At 53.0% G+C, this 18,063-nt stretch overlaps 8 protein-coding genes across 8 annotated transcripts; 5 read left to right on the top strand and 3 right to left on the bottom strand.

Annotated features, from left to right (window-relative positions):
• Positions 1–87: 87 nt before the first annotated feature.
• LAESUDRAFT_199541 (uncharacterized protein) lies at positions 88–4,270 on the bottom strand. Its single transcript, XM_040901554.1, has 5 exons — positions 4,143–4,270; positions 3,871–4,083; positions 1,699–3,245; positions 1,152–1,629; positions 88–1,099 (listed from the first exon to the last, which is right to left on the bottom strand). The coding sequence occupies exons 2-5, from the start codon at positions 3,997–3,999 to the stop codon at positions 473–475; spliced, it is 2,781 nt and encodes a 926-aa protein (XP_040763877.1). The 5' UTR covers positions 4,000–4,083; positions 4,143–4,270; the 3' UTR covers positions 88–472.
• Positions 4,271–5,669: 1,399 nt separating this feature from the next.
• Positions 5,670–8,898, top strand: LAESUDRAFT_813047 (uncharacterized protein). The gene is made up of 6 exons (XM_040914456.1): positions 5,670–5,721; positions 5,776–6,103; positions 6,153–6,283; positions 6,334–6,506; positions 6,562–7,645; positions 7,708–8,898. The coding sequence occupies exons 2-6, from the start codon at positions 5,911–5,913 to the stop codon at positions 8,638–8,640; spliced, it is 2,514 nt and encodes an 837-aa protein (XP_040763876.1). The 5' UTR covers positions 5,670–5,721; positions 5,776–5,910; the 3' UTR covers positions 8,641–8,898.
• Positions 8,899–9,999: 1,101 nt separating this feature from the next.
• Positions 10,000–10,769, bottom strand: LAESUDRAFT_714498 (uncharacterized protein; the record flags this gene model as incomplete). Its single annotated transcript, XM_040907070.1, has 4 exons — positions 10,000–10,237; positions 10,296–10,442; positions 10,503–10,728; positions 10,757–10,769. The coding sequence occupies 4 exons, from the start codon at positions 10,767–10,769 to the stop codon at positions 10,000–10,002; spliced, it is 624 nt and encodes a 207-aa protein (XP_040763875.1).
• A 180-nt stretch (positions 10,770–10,949) lies between these two features.
• On the top strand, positions 10,950–12,908 carry LAESUDRAFT_680190 (uncharacterized protein). The gene is made up of 2 exons (XM_040905724.1): positions 10,950–11,274; positions 11,334–12,908. Exons 1-2 carry the CDS (start codon positions 11,143–11,145, stop codon positions 12,597–12,599), a joined length of 1,398 nt encoding a protein of 465 aa, XP_040763874.1. The 5' UTR covers positions 10,950–11,142; the 3' UTR covers positions 12,600–12,908.
• Positions 12,909–13,019: 111 nt separating this feature from the next.
• On the bottom strand, positions 13,020–14,057 carry LAESUDRAFT_759659 (uncharacterized protein; the record flags this gene model as incomplete). Its single annotated transcript, XM_040912620.1, has 5 exons — positions 13,020–13,214; positions 13,285–13,389; positions 13,447–13,728; positions 13,779–13,947; positions 14,002–14,057. 5 exons carry the CDS (start codon positions 14,055–14,057, stop codon positions 13,020–13,022), a joined length of 807 nt encoding a protein of 268 aa, XP_040763873.1.
• Positions 14,058–15,376: 1,319 nt separating this feature from the next.
• Positions 15,377–16,015, top strand: LAESUDRAFT_199401 (uncharacterized protein). Its single transcript, XM_040901552.1, has 3 exons — positions 15,377–15,560; positions 15,626–15,714; positions 15,816–16,015. The coding sequence occupies exons 1-3, from the start codon at positions 15,487–15,489 to the stop codon at positions 15,899–15,901; spliced, it is 249 nt and encodes an 82-aa protein (XP_040763872.1). The 5' UTR covers positions 15,377–15,486; the 3' UTR covers positions 15,902–16,015.
• Positions 15,936–16,881, top strand: LAESUDRAFT_199411 (uncharacterized protein). The gene is made up of 3 exons (XM_040901553.1): positions 15,936–16,133; positions 16,202–16,247; positions 16,304–16,881. The coding sequence occupies exons 1-3, from the start codon at positions 16,130–16,132 to the stop codon at positions 16,686–16,688; spliced, it is 435 nt and encodes a 144-aa protein (XP_040763871.1). The 5' UTR covers positions 15,936–16,129; the 3' UTR covers positions 16,689–16,881.
• Positions 16,795–18,063, top strand: LAESUDRAFT_199385 (uncharacterized protein). Its single transcript, XM_040901551.1, has 2 exons — positions 16,795–17,660; positions 17,715–18,063. Exons 1-2 carry the CDS (start codon positions 17,074–17,076, stop codon positions 17,920–17,922), a joined length of 795 nt encoding a protein of 264 aa, XP_040763870.1. The 5' UTR covers positions 16,795–17,073; the 3' UTR covers positions 17,923–18,063.

Raw genomic sequence — 18,063 nt, 5'->3', positions numbered from 1 at the left:
AGGGTGTGCCACTCTTAATTTCTTATTCACACGGGCTAGCGAGGCACAGGCTGCTATGGTGACTCTCTGACTCAACACAAGATTTGTGAGACCTGAAAATCTCTCCGCTTAAGATTGCGCCTTGCGATGCCTCATTCTCGCAATGAAAGATGGGTTGAAGTGTGAGCGATTACATCCATACCGTTCCATCAGTACGCATTACAGTATGTCAGTACGCAGCTAAGACATCATCATAATCATAAGGGGCCGTGAGTCCGTTCAATGGCGTAAGCTACGAAAGAAAAATACGTTACGTGAAGTCCATCTAACAGGTATAGCAGTCGATAGGAATCATGAGGTATCGCTAGGTACCAATGATGAAAGAGAAGTCGTTGCCGAAGCTTTTGTCAAAATCAAGAGTTCAGTCATGTAGATATCGTTGGTATTCCTTGCCTATCGTCAGTTTGGGCGAGATGGCATCGCCAAAGCCCAGTTACCACATCGCATCTTGATCATAATTTGAGTTTCGCCAGCTTGTCCCCGATCTCCTCCAGCTTGTTCCCGACCTTCTCCAATCAGTTCCTGATTGCCGCCAACTCGAAGGCATAGCAGGGAAGTGCATAGTAGTTCCCGTGATCGGATCCGTCTGCGTGGTCGTCACGCTCGAATGAGTATTGCTGTTCTCTGTCCTCGATGTCGTCTGAGACGTGATGGTGCCAGAGACTGGCGCCGACTGCTCATGCTCTGGTAAGTTAGCAGCTGGGAAGTCTGGCGACTGCTCGATAGGCGTCATCGGCGGCCTCGGAGGGTTGTACAGTGGCGACGCAGGGCGTGAGGAGTGGTTCGACCCCTCTCGATTAAAGACAGCTGAAATTGGCGGCGAGCTGACATCGCTTGGGTCCTGTTGCCTTCGTCTCCGTCCGTCCTCCGACACCGAACCTGAGCTGGAACTGCCTGTGAACCCTCGTGAATGCGTAGATGGTCCTGACGACGAGCCGGAACCAGTAAGAACGGACGCAGGATGAGAGCCGGGAGGACTGAGCGGTGAACGCGCGCCCAGGCGTGAGTGCAAGGACCCTTGCTCAGACATCACTGCGTCATGAGGATGGACAACCAATGGCTGCATAACGCGGTCAGATACTCATTCCCCATCAATTAGGCGATGTACGCACAACTCCAAAAGTCATCCTCCTTCCCTCACTGTCAGTCGCCAAGCTCCGCCAATTTCTCTGAGGACGAGGCGGCTCATCTTCCAAAGTCTCCGCAGAGCTACTCTGCGAGCCATCCGTCGCGTGCGAGTTGCGCCACGCGCGCGGGTTCGGCATGGCAGCGGCAGGACCAGGAGGAGAGTCAGGGCGAATGGAGGGAAGAACGTACGGCTGCGGCTGCGGCATCTGGATGCGCCCGCTTACGGCAGTAAATGGAGACGCTGGACGTGGGACAGGGAAATCCAGAACATCGGCTGCATCTTGAGGTATGTACATGCTTCCCCGGGACATTTCAGATTGAGAGTCTTCGTAAGACGGTGGGACGTCCGGTACAGGGAGAAACCCTCCAGGGAATCTGCTCCGAGGTGTCTCGCCATAGGATGTTGAGACGGAGTCCTGCTGCGAATCGCTCCCAGAGTCGCGGGGCCCGGATTGCGCCGACCTAAACGTTTCCACAGAAGCAGGAGCATCAGCATAGGAGGCCGCAGCGGAAGACTGCGCACTCGCGTACACTGTGTTCCCACTCACTCCGCTCCTTCCACTCGCACTAACTGACGAGGTTGGCCGGACTCCCCCGACTGTCAGGCCCAATCCCGGCACCGCTAGTCTTGTCTGTCTTCGACTAGCAGCCTCAGGACTAGTTGGTTCATGTGTCGGTAGAGGCGCCCAAGAAACCGGCCGTGAGTCCGGTCGTGAGCGTGAACCATTACGAGAATGGCGAGAAGGCGTGCGAGTGTAAGTATCCTCGCTGGGCGGGTCATTCTCGGTCTGGGTGGCGCTGTATGATTCCTTGGGAGAGCTTAATCGTTTGAACCAGCTCATGCGCGGTAGATTGGCCAGCTTCCCAAGTCCAGATGGGCTAGAACTGAAGCTGCTGCTCGGACCAGCCTCGTCCTCTGACGGCCCTGAGCTGCTGATATTGATGCGCTTCGGAGACAGTAGGTCCGGCGGATCGTAAGCATTTGGGTCGCCCAGCGTCGCAGAAGACTTCTCAGTGGATTTTTCAGAAGAGAATGAGACACCCTGCATGGTGGACGACATCGAAGGGCTCTCGGCATGATGCATGCCTCGTCCGAGATGGCGCTCGTCAAAGTTCGCGAAAGGCGCAGGCAGCGGAGGGGAATCAGACCTGCGTGGGGATGGCCGTACGATTCGCACACCGGGCGCAGACATCGGCGTCGGTGTATGCTGCTCGTCCCTCATTCGCGCAAGCAGCTCGCCACGGGGAATGATGGGTCCACCGAGTTTACGGTCCGAGTGGCGACTCGAGGGCGATCCAGATGTCAGCGCAGCAGAAGGTGGGTCCATGAGAGTGTCGCTACCCTGCGTCATATCGTTCGACTCGTCGTGTGTGTGCTGCCTGGTAAGGAACGGAGAACCTTCATCGCCGCTTCCGCGCGGGGATCCCTCGCCCGGACTGTCTCCGCGTACATTTTCATGCTCCTCCTCATGCGCCTCGTCCGGAGAAACGACCTGCCACTCCGTCCAGATGGGTGTCTTGCGGCGCGACGAACGACGCGACAGAAGCGTCGTCTCCCTGTTCCAAAAGCTCGATTCCTGCGGAGATGCCTCATCAGCAGGTCGGATATCGTGGTTGTACTTTCGCAATAGCAGCCAGACGAGCAAGGCAATGATCAGGAGAAGGGCGCCGATGATCGAACCAAGAACTGCACCCAGCACTTTGACCGAGATGCCACTGGAGTTTGCTAATGCGATAACTGTAGGTGATGATGAGGCAGATGAGGAGGCCGAAGAAGTGCGAGAGGACGCGGAGGTAGCAGTGGAGGATAGAAGTGTAGACGAAATTGAGGAAGATGAGGATATTATGATAGCAGTTGAAGAGGACGGCACAGATGACGACATAGATGTAGATGTTACAGCCGACGACAAGGCTGTGGACGCTGCAGTTGATGTGCTACTCGACACCGAGGACAGCGCCGTGGTAGGTGCAGTTGGAGGAACTAGAGACGGAGAGTGCGGTGATGCTGTTGACAGCGGTGTGCTCGTTGGTCCAGGCGATGTAAGCCCACCCCACGTCCAGTCGGAATTGAGAGGTATCTAATATGCATAATTAGTCCGCGACATTCTCCACCGTCCGGAACATGATTCAGAAGCAAACGAAATAGCGAGTTCAAACAATGTCCGCTCGGTCTGACAACAATGAACCCAAAACATCAGATGGTTCACGATGACGCGCATCTTAAAACGCTATCAAACCTCTAATCAGTCGGCCAGATATCGCCGGTCAGTCGATGGTCTGCGCATTTCACCGCCTCGATGATCACCCGTTCAAGGCGGCCTCGAGGTAGCGGCACACTATGTCACGACAACGATGGAGCACGGCTAGCAACTCCGCAGCTCTGCACCCGAGGAATGAACGCCGACTGCTGTGCAGATGCAGAAATGCGGCAGCACGTTTATACGCGTACATAATGAGTTGGCCGGCGCTTGTGCAAGAAGCGGCTTGTTACTTCCAGAAGATGGTAGCACAAGCTGCTTGCAGACGCAAGCTTCAGCTGTAATTTGAAACGCAATGAAGATAGAACGAAGAGCACACTCGCTGAAGAACAATAGATTATCCACTCTGCCATAACGACCCGCTGCCTATCGCAAAGCACCGTTCTCCCGGATTGGATATTTGAAGGGGGTAACACTTTCGAATGCAGAGGAGTCATCCACTCACACTTGGACCATAATATGTGAGAGGTAGCTGCAGCGTCGCAGATGAAGTAGACAAACTCCCGTCTGGTTCGGTGATAACGGTAGTGGAAAGTGTAAGCCAAGAAGGAAGCACTTGCGTCGGAGCAGTCATTACAGAGTAGCACAGTCAGTCTCAGCAGTAAGCGTCGTGATGTCGACAACGCGTACGCGTCAGCAAGGGTCGTGAGTGAACACCCTGGGAGGCGTCGCATCAGCCGAAACTTCGTGACACGGAAGGTGTGCCTTAACACTTACGAGCGAACACAGTCAGCCTATCCGCGCCCCCACAGAGATCTCAGGGAAGTCTAGCAGCAAGCCTGAGTAGCCAAGCGGGGACGGGAGGGGAGCCAGGGAAGACTGCACCGTGTACGACAGAGCAAGTGGAGAACAAGCCCGGGCGTCTGATGAGATTCGGAACGCGCTAAGTGGGCATCACGTGATGGCGATCAATAATTGCAAAGTCTTGGTCTGCAACGCTGTGGCCCATCATGTCCCATCATCAAATTGCACTTCCAGACAAATGGAGTTCGCAGAAGCCACACACTGGCTGAATAAAGGTCATGGTTCGAGCATGTATCGCTTCTCTGGGGGCTTGTCGGATTGTCTAATTGAAGATTTCTAACCTAGTCGGAAGCAAATTTTTGCTTCCGAATATCAAGTTCCAATTTGCACGCTTCAAAATCAGCAGACTGCGCTTCAGCGTTGGAATTACATGAATAAACGGGTATTTCGAGCGATCTCTCCATTGATGTGTTCATCGATGATCGTTACTCGCAGCATCAGCTCATCTTTCCGACCCATATGGGATTGTTGACAGCGACGGAAGCCGCCATCACTTTATCTCAGCTATCAACATCATATTCACGGATGACTGCATGACGCGGACGTGCTGGGTGTCATGGGTTAACACTGCAAATAATGTTGAAGCTTCTTCACGTACGTTTTAGATGTAGTCATTACTAGCCAACGGTGACCACAATTGACCTGCCTGCCTGTGAAGTATAACGCGTAGCATTGTGTCGATGTCATTGACAGCTTGGTGATATTAGGTCGTACAGGCCACATGAAGAATACGCAGGCGAAACCACGTTGCCCAGGTACTAGTACAGCGCGATTGACGCGTTTCATGCATTCACTGACTTGTACAACGGTAGGCGGCCAACAGTTAGAGGAAAAGACTTCATTGAACATGTTAGAACAGCGTCTGCACGCGATCGACGAGTCCACGCACAATGCTGTCGAGAGTCGAAACGTGTAAACGCAAAACGCAAATGCGCATGTCGTTAACTTTCCAATGTTGGGCCATGGCCATTGGCGTCAAAAACGTTAGTCAATGCATCATAGGCCTGATAGCCGACTGAAGTTGCAATGATATCAAGTCTGTTTATTCTCTTGACTCGCATTGTCACGAACATGTGTATGAATGGCGTGCAGACATCACTACGCTATCAAATTCAAATAAGCTATACGTGACTAGCGAAGAGAAGGTTCAGGAGCTCGCACTGTCCGACGTAATGATCTGGATTTTCATTTGCAATTTTGCGATGGTTACCATATGCCACGGTGAACCCGGCAACTTCTTGAGGTCAATCAACGGAGCTGCACAGCAGCCTAGACATGGGACTGCAAGTTGTGCATATAAGTGAATCTGAAGTGGTTTTTTTATGAAGCGAGCCTGAGCACGACCGCATTAATCGGGAGGTCATCAATAATCAATAGTCATCATGTGCAAATCTCTCATATGAGCAGTAGAAGCAGGTCATCCAATCTGCACCTGTTCAGGATCATTCAAACGATGCTGCCGGGTGTGTGACGGAGCGCAGAGGCAGAGAAGGCGAGGAACGTTTCACAGAAGTACAGCGCATTCTTATATACCTGCCTTATCTAGTCATGAATAGGTCTGAGCGCTTACCAAAGGTGGGACTTGTGGGGTGCGCGGTGCGCAGTGAGCCATGTTCCGGCTGAGAGCTCGCCGTCGCCTTCGACGGCCGCAACTCTACATGATATAGCACTATCGTCATCTATGGCCTCTGCAGCCCCTGTACTATCCGTAGCGGATAGGAATGATATACACAAGTCCTGCAAGACGCTAGAGGTCGTCGTGAATGTCCTGAACGATTACTGCGAGGCGGCAAATGCGATACTATCTTTGCAGAAGAAGCTAGCGCGAGCCCTGCGGGATGCATCATCCGTGAGATGTGTTGCTGAGATTCCAGGTGCGCATCAGTGTACATGATGCCAGCGACCTGCCTCATCGTGACCCAGCAAACGCGCTGAATGCCAGTGCGACTATCTTCGAGACTCTCTCCGATATTGACTCAAGATTCGTCAAACTGGCTGATAAGGAGTGCGATGGAATCAGTGCAGAGCTCAAGAAATGGTTTAAGAGGCTCGCTGTGAGTGACAACGCCTGTGATTTGCGTTCGACTGCTGATGTGCAGAATAGAAAGAGGAAAGAGCGCACGATGATCGCATAGCGAGCGCCAATGCCAAGATCAAGCAAGCCGGATTACAGTACGAGAAGAAATCCAAGAAGAATCCGCAAGGTGCAGCAGAGGAGCATACACGCTACATTAACCTTCTCAGTACACTCGGTCCCGAGATTAACAACGAGAAATAGTTAGTCTGCCGCGCATGTGAACCACATGGCCGTACACTTATCCTGTCGTTGCAGCAATCATGCGCTGCTAGTGACCCGGAAGCATAGCGGTACTATGCATACTCTGGCCGCGTGCCTATCGCGCGTCGCCGACGGCGAATGGTTGCGCTCCTGCGAAGGTGTGAGGCGCTTCTCTACTACAATCGGTCAACTCGGAGAATGGCGCACATATTGCGAGGCTGGGTGGTCTGGATCTGCACCCGCAGATCTTCCCAAAGCTGATGTGCCCCAAAATCAGTCTATTCGATCTATCCCTCCAGTGCAGACGAACGATGATGTTACACCGAATGCCGATAACAGCTCCAGAGAGCTGAAAGTACCTCTCGGAGATAGTCCTGCTCCAGAGTACTCGTCTCGCCATGCCTCTGAGCAAGACCTTGGAGCATCATCAAGAGCGATCACACCCTCTGGAGATTCACCTGCTGCATTGCCCCAGTATCTGGCTACGCCTGGTAGGAAGTCTCCGCCAAGGCTCACGGTTGGCAAGAATTTGAATGATTCAACCACTTCGCTGGCATCCTTAGCTTCGTTCCCATCGCCGCCGACTCACTTCCCACTTCCGCCCGTACCCAGAAGTCCCGTGTCTCAAGCAGATGTCATGAAAAGCGAATCATCTTCAGGCCACCGTCCGCTCGTTGATACTACGTTTCCCCGTGTTGCTGAATCGCCCGCACAGCTGACACCAACAGAAACATCTCATCAAGATCACTCACCGGCTACGTGGCATTCAGAATCGCCTGCTTCCGATATATCTCGCTTCCAAGTGCAGGACAACATGCGAGTCCACGAGACTTCCAGTGCGCATGCCTCAGTGAATGATCATCTAGTAAAGAACTCGGACCCGCCTGCAGCGAATGCCACTGCAAGTGAGACCATACTTCCCCCGGTTGTGGAAGCTCACGCACGTACGTCTCTACCGGAAGTGATAGATGATGAGGACCATGATGTCGATTTCGGCGTGAAGAAGGCCGTCGAGAATTTCCCAATGTTAAATGCCAAGAATCTAGACGCTTCGATCGCTCCACCAGTTCAGAGGAGCGATACAGGAAGGAGCAATGGGAGCGTGGTTGCTTCTCTCAGGGATCGCTACAATCGTCCGGTGCGTCGTTTATTCTACTCATCGTGACATGAGAGCGGTGCTTACTTCATTCGCGCTTCTAGGCGGAGTCTACGTCTCCAAAAAGGGAGGTTCCACGATTGCCGACCAGCGTCTCTCGCTTGGCTACCCAGTATGAGACAAGCGCAGTAGCTCCAACGTCCCCTTCGCCGCCACAGAATCGAAGCCGAGCCTCTACAGACATGACGCGCAGGATACCCCCTCCCGAGTCAAGCGTCCTCCCGAGCGCTGCTAAGCAAGTCGTCACGGGGCATGCACCAGCAGCTATCGTGGACGATATCGCGATCAGACGGCAGCGCATCGAAGAGCTCGAGGAGCTCGAGCTAAGGGAGCAGGAACTCGAGCTGCGTATGAAGGAGCGCGAGATCGGACGGAAGGCGAAGGAGCTCGAGGCGGAGCGCGCTCGACTGCTCTACACTCGCAGTCCGGACAGTGGCCACGGCAGCGATGCGACGCGGGGAGGTATCGTCAACAGACTGTCCAAGTACCCCCAACTGGGCTCGTTCCCTTCCCAACCTCCGTCGCGGGCACAGTATGTCGTGCATTCGTACAGCACGACTAATCTTCAGCCCCAGCCGACCTCGCCGCCCACGTCGAGTCAACAATCGTCTAGCCAGCCTTCATCTCCGCTCTTTCGTCCAACAGACCACGCACCCTATTGTGGCTGTGAAGCCTGTTCCACGTCAAAGTATAGGTCTCAGGAATCCTCGCTCGGCGCGGCTGACGTGCGACCACGTCAGCCCCCTATCATTGGAATCCGAGCGGAGAAGCCAAAGGGCTGGATCCGGAGGCTGAGTATGCCTGTAGGCAATGCTTTCTCCTTAGACTCGAAGAAAAATCTGGGCGGCGCTGGCGTTTGGGGTGGGTCGAGCTCCAGGACTAGCCTTGTCCTTCCTGGAGAAGACGGTGTGATGCTGCAGAAGACCATCACGGGCGGAATTAAGAATCGGAGCACGACAAACCTAGCACGCCGGTGATGATTCGTACTATTTATATCTATGTTTGCTGTATGACCTGCTTCCTTTATGGTGTGGTTGCCTCTGCTTCGTTATACCCATTTACGTTGACGTATTCGTTCCGATGACCATAATGATGGCGATGACATCGCTTCGCTACGGAGCCTACATGTACATTGTACATTCCTATATATCCCGAACTGTATAGCTCAACGCGAAGACGAGATTGTTCATCTTTTTGTGTTGATGAACACCGATATGCACAATAAACGTCGAGACGGGTTTCCGTTAGCGAATGACTCGGACGTGCAACAATGTGTTTCACTTTTGAAGCTTAAGCTTCATGCTTCATGCTTCATGGTTCGTGACGATCGGAGCTGAATCAGATCTCCGAGCGACCTTAACAATTATGAAGCTACCGATTCTCTGCTTCCCGAGCCCTGCTTGAACACCTTGCGTGTTGGTACCGTTTATTAACTGACGGAGGATCGGTGACATATGCGCCTAAGTTCGCAGAAGCGATGAGGCGGAAGCTCTCTAACAACCTTCCTTGTTCATACATTGGAGCTGAGCAGATGCATGGTGTTATATATCGGTGGCGATACTCTCCAACAAAGCGTCGTCTCTGTATGCTTGAGATGTTGCTAGGTGCTCAATGCACACATCGACTACGCGCAGGAAAACGGTAAGGTGCTGCTCTCGGAGGATAGGATAATTGTTGCATTCTCGCCGCTTGACTGCAGGAATCTTGCACTAAACTGTGACTCCATATAGACTTAGAAAAAGTCCGTGTAGCCGTTGAAAACTATGATACAGCTTCATCCGCTCGAAGTTCCGGAAAGTCCACCTATATGATACAGTACCAAACCAAGTCCACGAGAATGTGTACAGTCCGCTTGTCAAAGCTAGTCCAATCTTGTCCATCTTCTACTACACAAAAACTCGATGACCTGTCGACGCACTTTCCAAAGGCTCATTGAGATGCTTTAGAAGGTGTGGTTCAATAGGTCGTGTCCGTGGAACAGCCGGACGGCTGGAGCAGATGGGCGAGGAATCCTCGCACAAACGAGGTCGTACGCGCGCCCGTGCGCCACTTCCTCCCGTCATCTGTGTCGTCAAGATAATGACTCGTTCAACGTTTTCTCAGACAACATTTAGGCACTCACGCAAGGAGCAGTGGTTCTTGCCGGTGACCGCCCACCTGTAGCATCCTGCAGTACGGCAGCGTTGAGCGGGCATGTCGGATAGTGTTGAGAGTAAGAGGGCGAGTTGGTATTGATACTGCTTGACGAGGTGCGTTGTTGAGCGGTGCGGTGCGATGGTACTCTGCAGGTGTTGGGTAGTCCCTTATATACCTGGCGAACACCTCTCATCATCGCATCAGCCAGACGTCCATTTCTGGGCCGCTGTCGTTGCCGTCCATGCCCAAGGCAAGGACGGTAAGACAGCTCCTTGGGCGAGTATCCCGCTGTTCTGGATGTCCAGACGCTGAGTCAACTTCTCACGCATGCCTATACTGGAGTTCGCTTGGACAGAGGGAGTCCCAACCGGTTCAATCGAGTCCAGCATCTGATAGCAGCCCGCTGTGACTCGTCTGTCCTTCGACGTATCGTTTTCCCTTGCAAAGTCAGAATTCAAGAAAACGGAACAAGAGCTCGAAAAAATATTGATCTGACCTTTCTGTGGAACGATGGCCTTCGACGATCTGATGCGCTTCCTCAGAATCGTAAGTCATGTCTGTGCTGATGCTTGAGGTGCGTAGCACTGGATTGAACACGTATTGCATCTTTGTATACGCTGCGTTCAAAGGAGCAGCAGCTCTACTGAAGGTATATTCAGCCGTCACTGTCAGCCCCGCAGGGGATAGTCATCGCCATACTCACGACGGATTTGCCTGAGCCTGGATAAGCCATCCGCTGCACCAAATTACTGGTATGACGAATTCCGCTATCCAGGCTGCGCGTGCAATTTCGCCCGCAACATTCAAGCGCAGTTCAAGGGTCTCGTTGTTTGTGGGTCCGCACTGATCACTGATAGGCCATCTGGCCGATCGTATTGATACCGCTGGCACGGAATGGAGACACGACCCATTCGGGTCACCGGAGCAACCTGCATGAGAATATTTCACCAAACCTACTTTTACTGACCATCAAGTCATGGACCAAATCTGTTCAGGCTGGGAACGCCGCAGAGGGTCAACAGTTCAACGTTCAGTGCCTGATGGAATGGACATCAAACGGGGCTCTTACTTCAAGCCCAGCAGATGACTCGTCTGGGAATATCAGCGGGGCTTGGATTTCGGTGCCGTTCTGGCTGACTAGGTCCCTCCCCTGGATGCATCCTAGTGGATCTTGTCGCAGCGCCACAGACGCGTCTCGGCACACGTGTGGACCCGGAACGCGGTCACGTTATGCGTCCACTTCAGTTGGTGGCCGCAAGCTATAAGAGCTGATCTTGAGAGACCACCGCCAGCTTTCCCTGCTCTTCTCCCCCTTGCCCACTCCCCTCAGCGTGTTCCAAGCCATGGCCCTCTACTCCTGCGATATCTTGGGCTGCGCTCAGCCTGGCGTTCGTCAAAAGGCGTGCCTCATATGCAACCGCCGTCTGTGCGCCACACACCTCAAGCCAGAGCAGCACACTTGTCCGACCTGGGAGGTCAGTAGTCGCGACTCTAGGTACCTTGATGAACCTCACCATGCCCATGAATGTGGTAGACGGATGAAGATGGCTGCCAAGAAGCGTCCGCTCGCGCCGAGCGTGAAGAGATCAACACGCTCATTGCTCGCATCAACATCGGGGCCTTGACGGCGAGAGCGAGCGCTCTGCGCGGGGGCATCCCGTGTACTGTCCCTCCGCTTGCGTACGAGCCTGACGCGCTGCTCAAGACTATGGGTGGCATCAACTACCACGTCAACGTCGAGTTCGAGGACGGCGTGGCATGGTTCTGCCGTATCCGCCGACGGAACGCGTCCTCCCACCCCGTCGAGTTGCAGAACCACGGTCTTCTCAGTGAGGCCGCGACCCTGCGTTTCCTAGCGACGACTTCTGTTCCCGTCCCGAAAGTGCACGACATCGCCACCGATGGCCCGGAGAACCCGGTCGGGGTCGGATATATCCTGATGGACAAGCTGGCCGGCACGCCGATGATATGGGAAGACCTAAATGACGATGGCAAGAAAAAGATACTCGAGCAGCTCGCTGATATATTCATCGAGTTAGCACGATATCCTTTCCCCGACATCGGCTGCCTTGACGAATCCGGCTCGCTGTCCGTCGGCCCCTTAGTGTCGGAGAGCGCTGCAAAGCGAGATGCACTTGGGCAACTGCACCTATTGGGACCGTTCGCACGCAACCTCGACTATCGCAAGTCGATCGTGAGCCACCACCTCGACATGATTCGCAGCAAGGAGACCTACCCTAGCAGCTCCGCCGATGCCTATCTGGTGCACCGCTATCTCCTAGACTGCTTGGCGCCTCTCATGAGGTACAGAGAAAGCGATGATCAAGGGATGTACTACCTCAAGCACATGGACGACAAGGGCGACCACATCCTCGTAGACGATGCTCTGAACATCGTCGGGATCATCGACTGGGAGTGGGCCCAGACGACGTCGAAGCGCGAGGCGTTTGCTGCGCCCATATTCCTGCTCGACGTCCAGGCATTCTACGAGGGCCGGAACGAGCTGAGCCCCGATGAGGAGATGCTTGCATCCATCCTCGAGGATGTTGGCGCGGAGGAGCTCGCTGCGATCGTGCGGGATGGCCGAATCGAGCACCGTTTGGCATTCTGTGTCGGAGGAACTATGGATGACGTGGATTCTTTCCCGGCACTCTTTGTTGGATTCCGTCGTGAGCTGGGATGCGCGAAGCATGAGGACACCAAGGAAGAATGGGAGTTCTGGCAAAAATCTGCTTTATCTTTCTATAAGGACGACGCAGTGCTGCTGGAGTTGATGCGCGAGTCGGACGGTGAGCTTTGACAAGGACGTCAAGGATTTGGTTCGAATGTAAGATTGTGATACGTCGAAATGCTTGGTATGACAGAGTGTGTATATATATGATAGCCTCCGTGGAAAGCATCACATGGGATTGCTGAGCTCGCTGATCCGTCTATAGTACTGTATCGCCAAAATTTGAGGATCCCATCGTGATCATATCTATTTTCTATCAGGCGAAGTATTAGTCATGTTCACCAGCACTGCCATCATGCCAAGCAGAAATCGACTCGCCTATGATGCTTAATCTAGGTGGAATGTAATACGTCTATGTTGATACGTCTAAAGTCTACCATCTATGTCTATGTTGATACATCTAAAGTCTAACATCTATGTCTATGTTGATACGTATAAAGTCTAAAGGAACCAATTAGAACATCTAAATTGATGAATGAAAAGTGCTCTTCATGAATTGCCATAAAGAGACACGCGAGGAGCGATTCCTATCGGTGTACAGCTCCCCGATAAAGACACACGCTTGGGAGACCCGCGTTCTGCAGCCGCTAATAAGGCCGAAATCCCTCCAAAGTCCTTAGGCTGTTCTGGCGCGTATCGTTCGAAAGCAGTGGGTTTAGCATACGCGATCTCGGCTGTCGTCATCTGTGAAGGTCACGTCTCAGACCAATCCTATGAAACCGTAAGAGCATAAAAGAAACGAGAAGACACGTACGAGAATTTCAGCTGTGAGACCTTTGACAGGGGAGGCCGAGCTTCGGAAGCGATGCATGCGATAGCTGGCGTCACCCAAGAACGTCAAGCGCCTGTCGTCCGAGTTCTGCGGGAGGGATCATGCATCAGTGCTTGCAAGACAACCTTCTAGTGAAATGCATACGTGAAGCTCCTCCTCATACGGCCAGTCTACAGATCCCTTCTCGGCCAAAGGCTCTTTTCTGACGATTTCAGGTTCCAGCAGCGCCTCCAGAGGGTGGTTGAAAATGTGTTCCACTTCGTCCTCGCTAGCCTTCAGCCGGTCAAGTACAGATACGTCTGTAAGGAGTGCAACTACCGGCCTGACCACGATCTTCCGGTTGGACAGGAATGGTCGTAGAATTCCAACAGTATGGACAGCAGGACAGTTAAGAGGCAAGCCGACTTCCTCGTGAGCCTCTCTGTACTGAAGAAGAATGTTGAGCGCGCGACGTGGGTAGAGGAAATGGAGCTTACGGCAGTGGCTATGATGTTCGCGTCCTCTTCGTCGACTTTGCCTCCTGGCAGTGCGGTTTCGCCTGGATGCGCGCGGAGAGACTTGGATCGCGTCGTAAGCAGAACACGTAGCTCGTTCGCTTTTTCGTACAGTAGGACGAGGACAGCAGCCAGCCTGGACTGCCTTGAGCTGTGCAGTGCTCTGTGAGTGAAAAGAGACGCCGATCTGAAGTGAGGTCTATACAGGTCGACATCCTCCGGCCGGTGAGACCTGAGTCTCTCGATGCATGTTTGCGACATTGGAGAGAGTTTCCCATGCATGGAATGCGAGCGAGAGCAGAGGTTATCTGCAGCCATTTCAGAGTGGAGCGAGGCTAGTGGCGGTTAGGTCTTAGGTCTTAAAGGCGCCACATCCGTCATCCCTGGAATGATTAATGTCACGGTCACCTTGTGACAACTGCTGCGGTAAGGGGTCACGTCACACGAGATATTTTTTCTATACCGCCGAAGGCAGGCCTAGGCGGTCGAAGGTGTGACTAAGTACAAGTGTAGCGATGGACTACCAAAGGTAGGAGTGGAGGTGCGGTGGTACATCATATTACGACCGGGGAAGAAACTATCCAGGGAGATCCAGGGTCGTATGCAGTCAGGGAAGCCTTGGTCCAGGCACTGTCACTATCCCGAAGGAAAACGGCCAGGTCGAACCAGGCGTCTTTGAAACGGAAGAGCGCAGGACTGCGCAGGCCTGGACGTCACACGAGAGAGTGGTACGTTTGTAATATACACTGCTAGGTGACAGTGCGCTAGCAGAACCGTAGAGGTGCCACCTCAAGCCGTCTGTATCTGCAGAACTTCCATAGTGAACGGGGGAAAGTTTCAGTGCCTGTCTCAGCACTTGATATTTATATATATAGATAAACGATTGCAAGACTTGCGAGGCAAGCAAGTTTTATATACACATGTATGACTATATAATTAAACGCGGGTTTTGCTGATCCATTGCGCGATGTCTGAGGCATTCAAAATGGACCTTGAGTCTGCTCGGTCTCCTTCTCCTCTTATGCGTTTTCAGGCCCTTTTTTCGTTCAATGATAATTTGCTTTGACAGGAGGGATTAATTGTTATGCTGTCACATAGTACGTCGCGGAGATAAATAGCCTCGTTACTGAGCACTGATTACTGAGCGCTGAGCTCTCACTTGCGCTCCTCGTGCCAATGGGATCCCAGCATCTCGATTGTCTTCCGTGACAGTATGATAGAGGTGTAATTGTCCTCTGAGGTCTTTACACATGAAAACACAATCAAAGACAGAATATAAACAACGGAAGAACGTACTGTGAACCTCGCTTATCGGCTTACTATGCACTACTTAGTACTACTGCACCAATGTGCCTACTTCCATATGTTCCGCGAAGCCGCTGTTAGAATTTAAGTCTCATATGTACTCATGGCTGGCTCAGCATAGAAGACTCAAAACAATCTAAGTTCCTCCATGAATGAAGGTGATAAGAGTAGCGCGGAAAGTAAATAAGCGCCGTCGCCGAACCACAACGGTTGCCTTTTGCGGGATGGTGCGAGCTCGTGCAGACAATCTCCGCGCCACAGCAGACATTGATCGCGGCCACTATCAGCTGCGTTCACACCTCTGGCTGTACATTCAGTCGCAAGCTTCGTACACGAGCTGTTGCTGTAACTGTACATTGGAAGGAAAGAGACCACATTGCATGAGATGGACAAAGACAATCGAGACGACGTCACCTTTGCGAAACTCAGCGATCTGAAGCTGCTGATCACATTCTGCATGTGCGGCGTGCGCATTCAATTGTCTTGTCAGAAAGCATGTTGACACATCCATCTTTACGCCATAGATCACAACTTGAGGGCACGGGTAAGCTTCGTTCGTATACGGAACTCCTGGAAAACCAGAGTTGCGTTTGCACGACGTGGAACAGTCACCGTAAGTGTACAGTTCAATCTTTCATCAGGAAAACCCAAATCGACTTGTTCTGACTCGAGAGCCTCCTTTTTGACTTGTTCTTGCTGGTACTTGCTAATAAGTGCACAATAAGAAGCTTCCAACCCAGAAAAAAGTTCGAAACAAGAAGGTCCTGAGACTTTCTCGAACTCACTGTCGTTTTTGGTGACAGCAAGCCGACAAAAATGACCTAAGCCGGATTTAGGTTTTGCTGATGCTTTAACCGCTTATCACACAGCTGAAGGGAACTCTCCGACCTCTGCGTTACCTTTCAACTGGTCGTGGACAACAAGCCGCTGACAACACTGTTCCGGACCTCCCACAGCCTGCCACAGGGCATTCAAGAAAGACTACACGTGGGCACGCCACTTGAAAGGCTGTAGCATATGCTGATGGAATGAGTGCATCACATTTCCTATACCATCCTTCCTTTGTGCGCTCATATCACGTTTACTTGTGGGACTCCCAGGTGACCTTGTGTTTCAGCTCCGAGCGCTGGTGGCCTGTGCATGCGAGTGTTATCTCCTGTCATCACCTCATTCAGAAAAGGAGATTTATATGCTTGCTTAAGGCGAGGCAATGCTAGTATATGTCAGCCTTCGGGTGAGCCCACAGCACGATTCCCGCCTGCTCTCCCCTCCCACCACCATCGTCCCTCCGACTGCCCTCCCTCTCCCCCTCCTCCCCGTTGTGCGCGTCCCATCGCCGCTCAGCCCATCGACGTCCTCCTTTGCGGCGGCCCAGCCGTGCTCGCTCGCCGCCCGCTTTACCTCCTGCCGCATAACGTACCTTCCCACCGCCAGCACCCCGCGACCGCACACGCCTTGCGACCCCTCCCTCGACAGTCCGATCTGCCTTCATGGCAGACCGCCTTCCGCAGCAGTATAATATGCACCCAGCCAATCTTCCTGCCGGTCTTGCCTCCCAGCAACTGGGTCTCGTTGATCTGCATCTGAACGTCAATCTTCAGGGCATGCAGTCCTCCGATCAGGCTCGCATGTGGGCTCGGAAGCAGCAGCAGCAGCCTCAGATACTTCAGCAGTCGTTTCGCCCTCCTCAACAGGGTGCAGGCATGATGGCTAATGATCAGACGAAGCAGCAAGTGTGCTCTCCGCTACATTCTCTCCTTTCCTCCTCTCTGCTTGTAGTTCTTTGGCTGTTCCATCACGCTACACACACAGCCTCTTTTGCGCGTTACGAGATCACGCTGCAGCCTGGCCATCCACTTTACTCTTTACTCACGCCCGTCTACTTACGTCATCACGTGAGCGGTCGAGAGTGGTCGTTCATTTGGCTCAGCCTTCCGTTCACAGTCACGGTCGCTGACTGCTTCCATTATAGATGATAGATCTCCTTCGCAGCCACCAGATGCGGCAGCGAGCCAACCAGCAGCAACAGATGGGCCAGCGGCCGATACAGTTTCCTCCACAGATGAACCTGACTGCGTCAGCCTCGCTCCATGAGCAACTACCACAGGCGCAGGCCTCAAAGAATCCCTTTTCGAACACGAATGCGCAACGGCTGCAAATGATCGCCAACAGTACACCTCAAATTGCCCAAATACTTCTTCAGCGACAGCAGCAGCAACAGCAGCAGCAGCACACGCAACAAGCGTCGATGCAATCATCGCCCACGCCGCAACAGATGTGGGAGTTTCGTGCGGCAACGTACCAGCAGATGCGAGCCCGCGCGACAAAACTGCAGAGCATCATCCGCGAGCTTGAGAAGCAGCAACAGGAGCATGGCTCCCGTCACGTTGGAATGTCGGACATGCAGTGGGAGTTTGAGAGAAACAGGATTCAGTCAGAAATCAACGAGAAGAAGCAGCAGTTTTTCGGATTCGTGAATGAGCTGAAGAGATTGGCCACCGCGAACTCTACTAAAGCATCGTTCAATCTGCTTGCCGGCGTTGAGCAGCAGGGAAATATGTGAGCGGTGTGCGTATTGTGCGACGGTTGATCGCTAACATGTGTCTGCTTCAGAAGCGAGGTAGCGCAGCATCAGGGTTCTCCTCTCCCTGTTCAAAACAATGCGCCTTCTGGTCATTCTCCGCCAAATCTCTTTCGTCCAGAGCCTCAATCGGAACAGCAGGCGCTGATGAATGCTCCCGCGCAAGGGTCCGTCATGCGGGGGAGCCCGTTAATGATGCCTGGTCAACAGGCCGGGGGACAAATGGAGCAGGCTCCCTAACGAATGCTCGGTACGCCGTTTCCGCAGGGTGGAACGCCGATGCGCACCTCGCCGCACATGCCTTCGCAATTCCCGAATATGCCCTCCAATGAGCAGATGCAGCAGGTGCAACAGAGCGCGCAGATGCCAATGCAAACGCCT

The sequence above is a fragment of the Laetiporus sulphureus genome (genome assembly GCF_001632365.1).
Source record: "Laetiporus sulphureus 93-53 unplaced genomic scaffold LAESUscaffold_22, whole genome shotgun sequence".
Taxonomy (NCBI): Eukaryota; Fungi; Basidiomycota; class Agaricomycetes; order Polyporales; family Laetiporaceae; genus Laetiporus; species Laetiporus sulphureus.
This window is presented reverse-complemented; position numbering and strand designations above follow the sequence as displayed.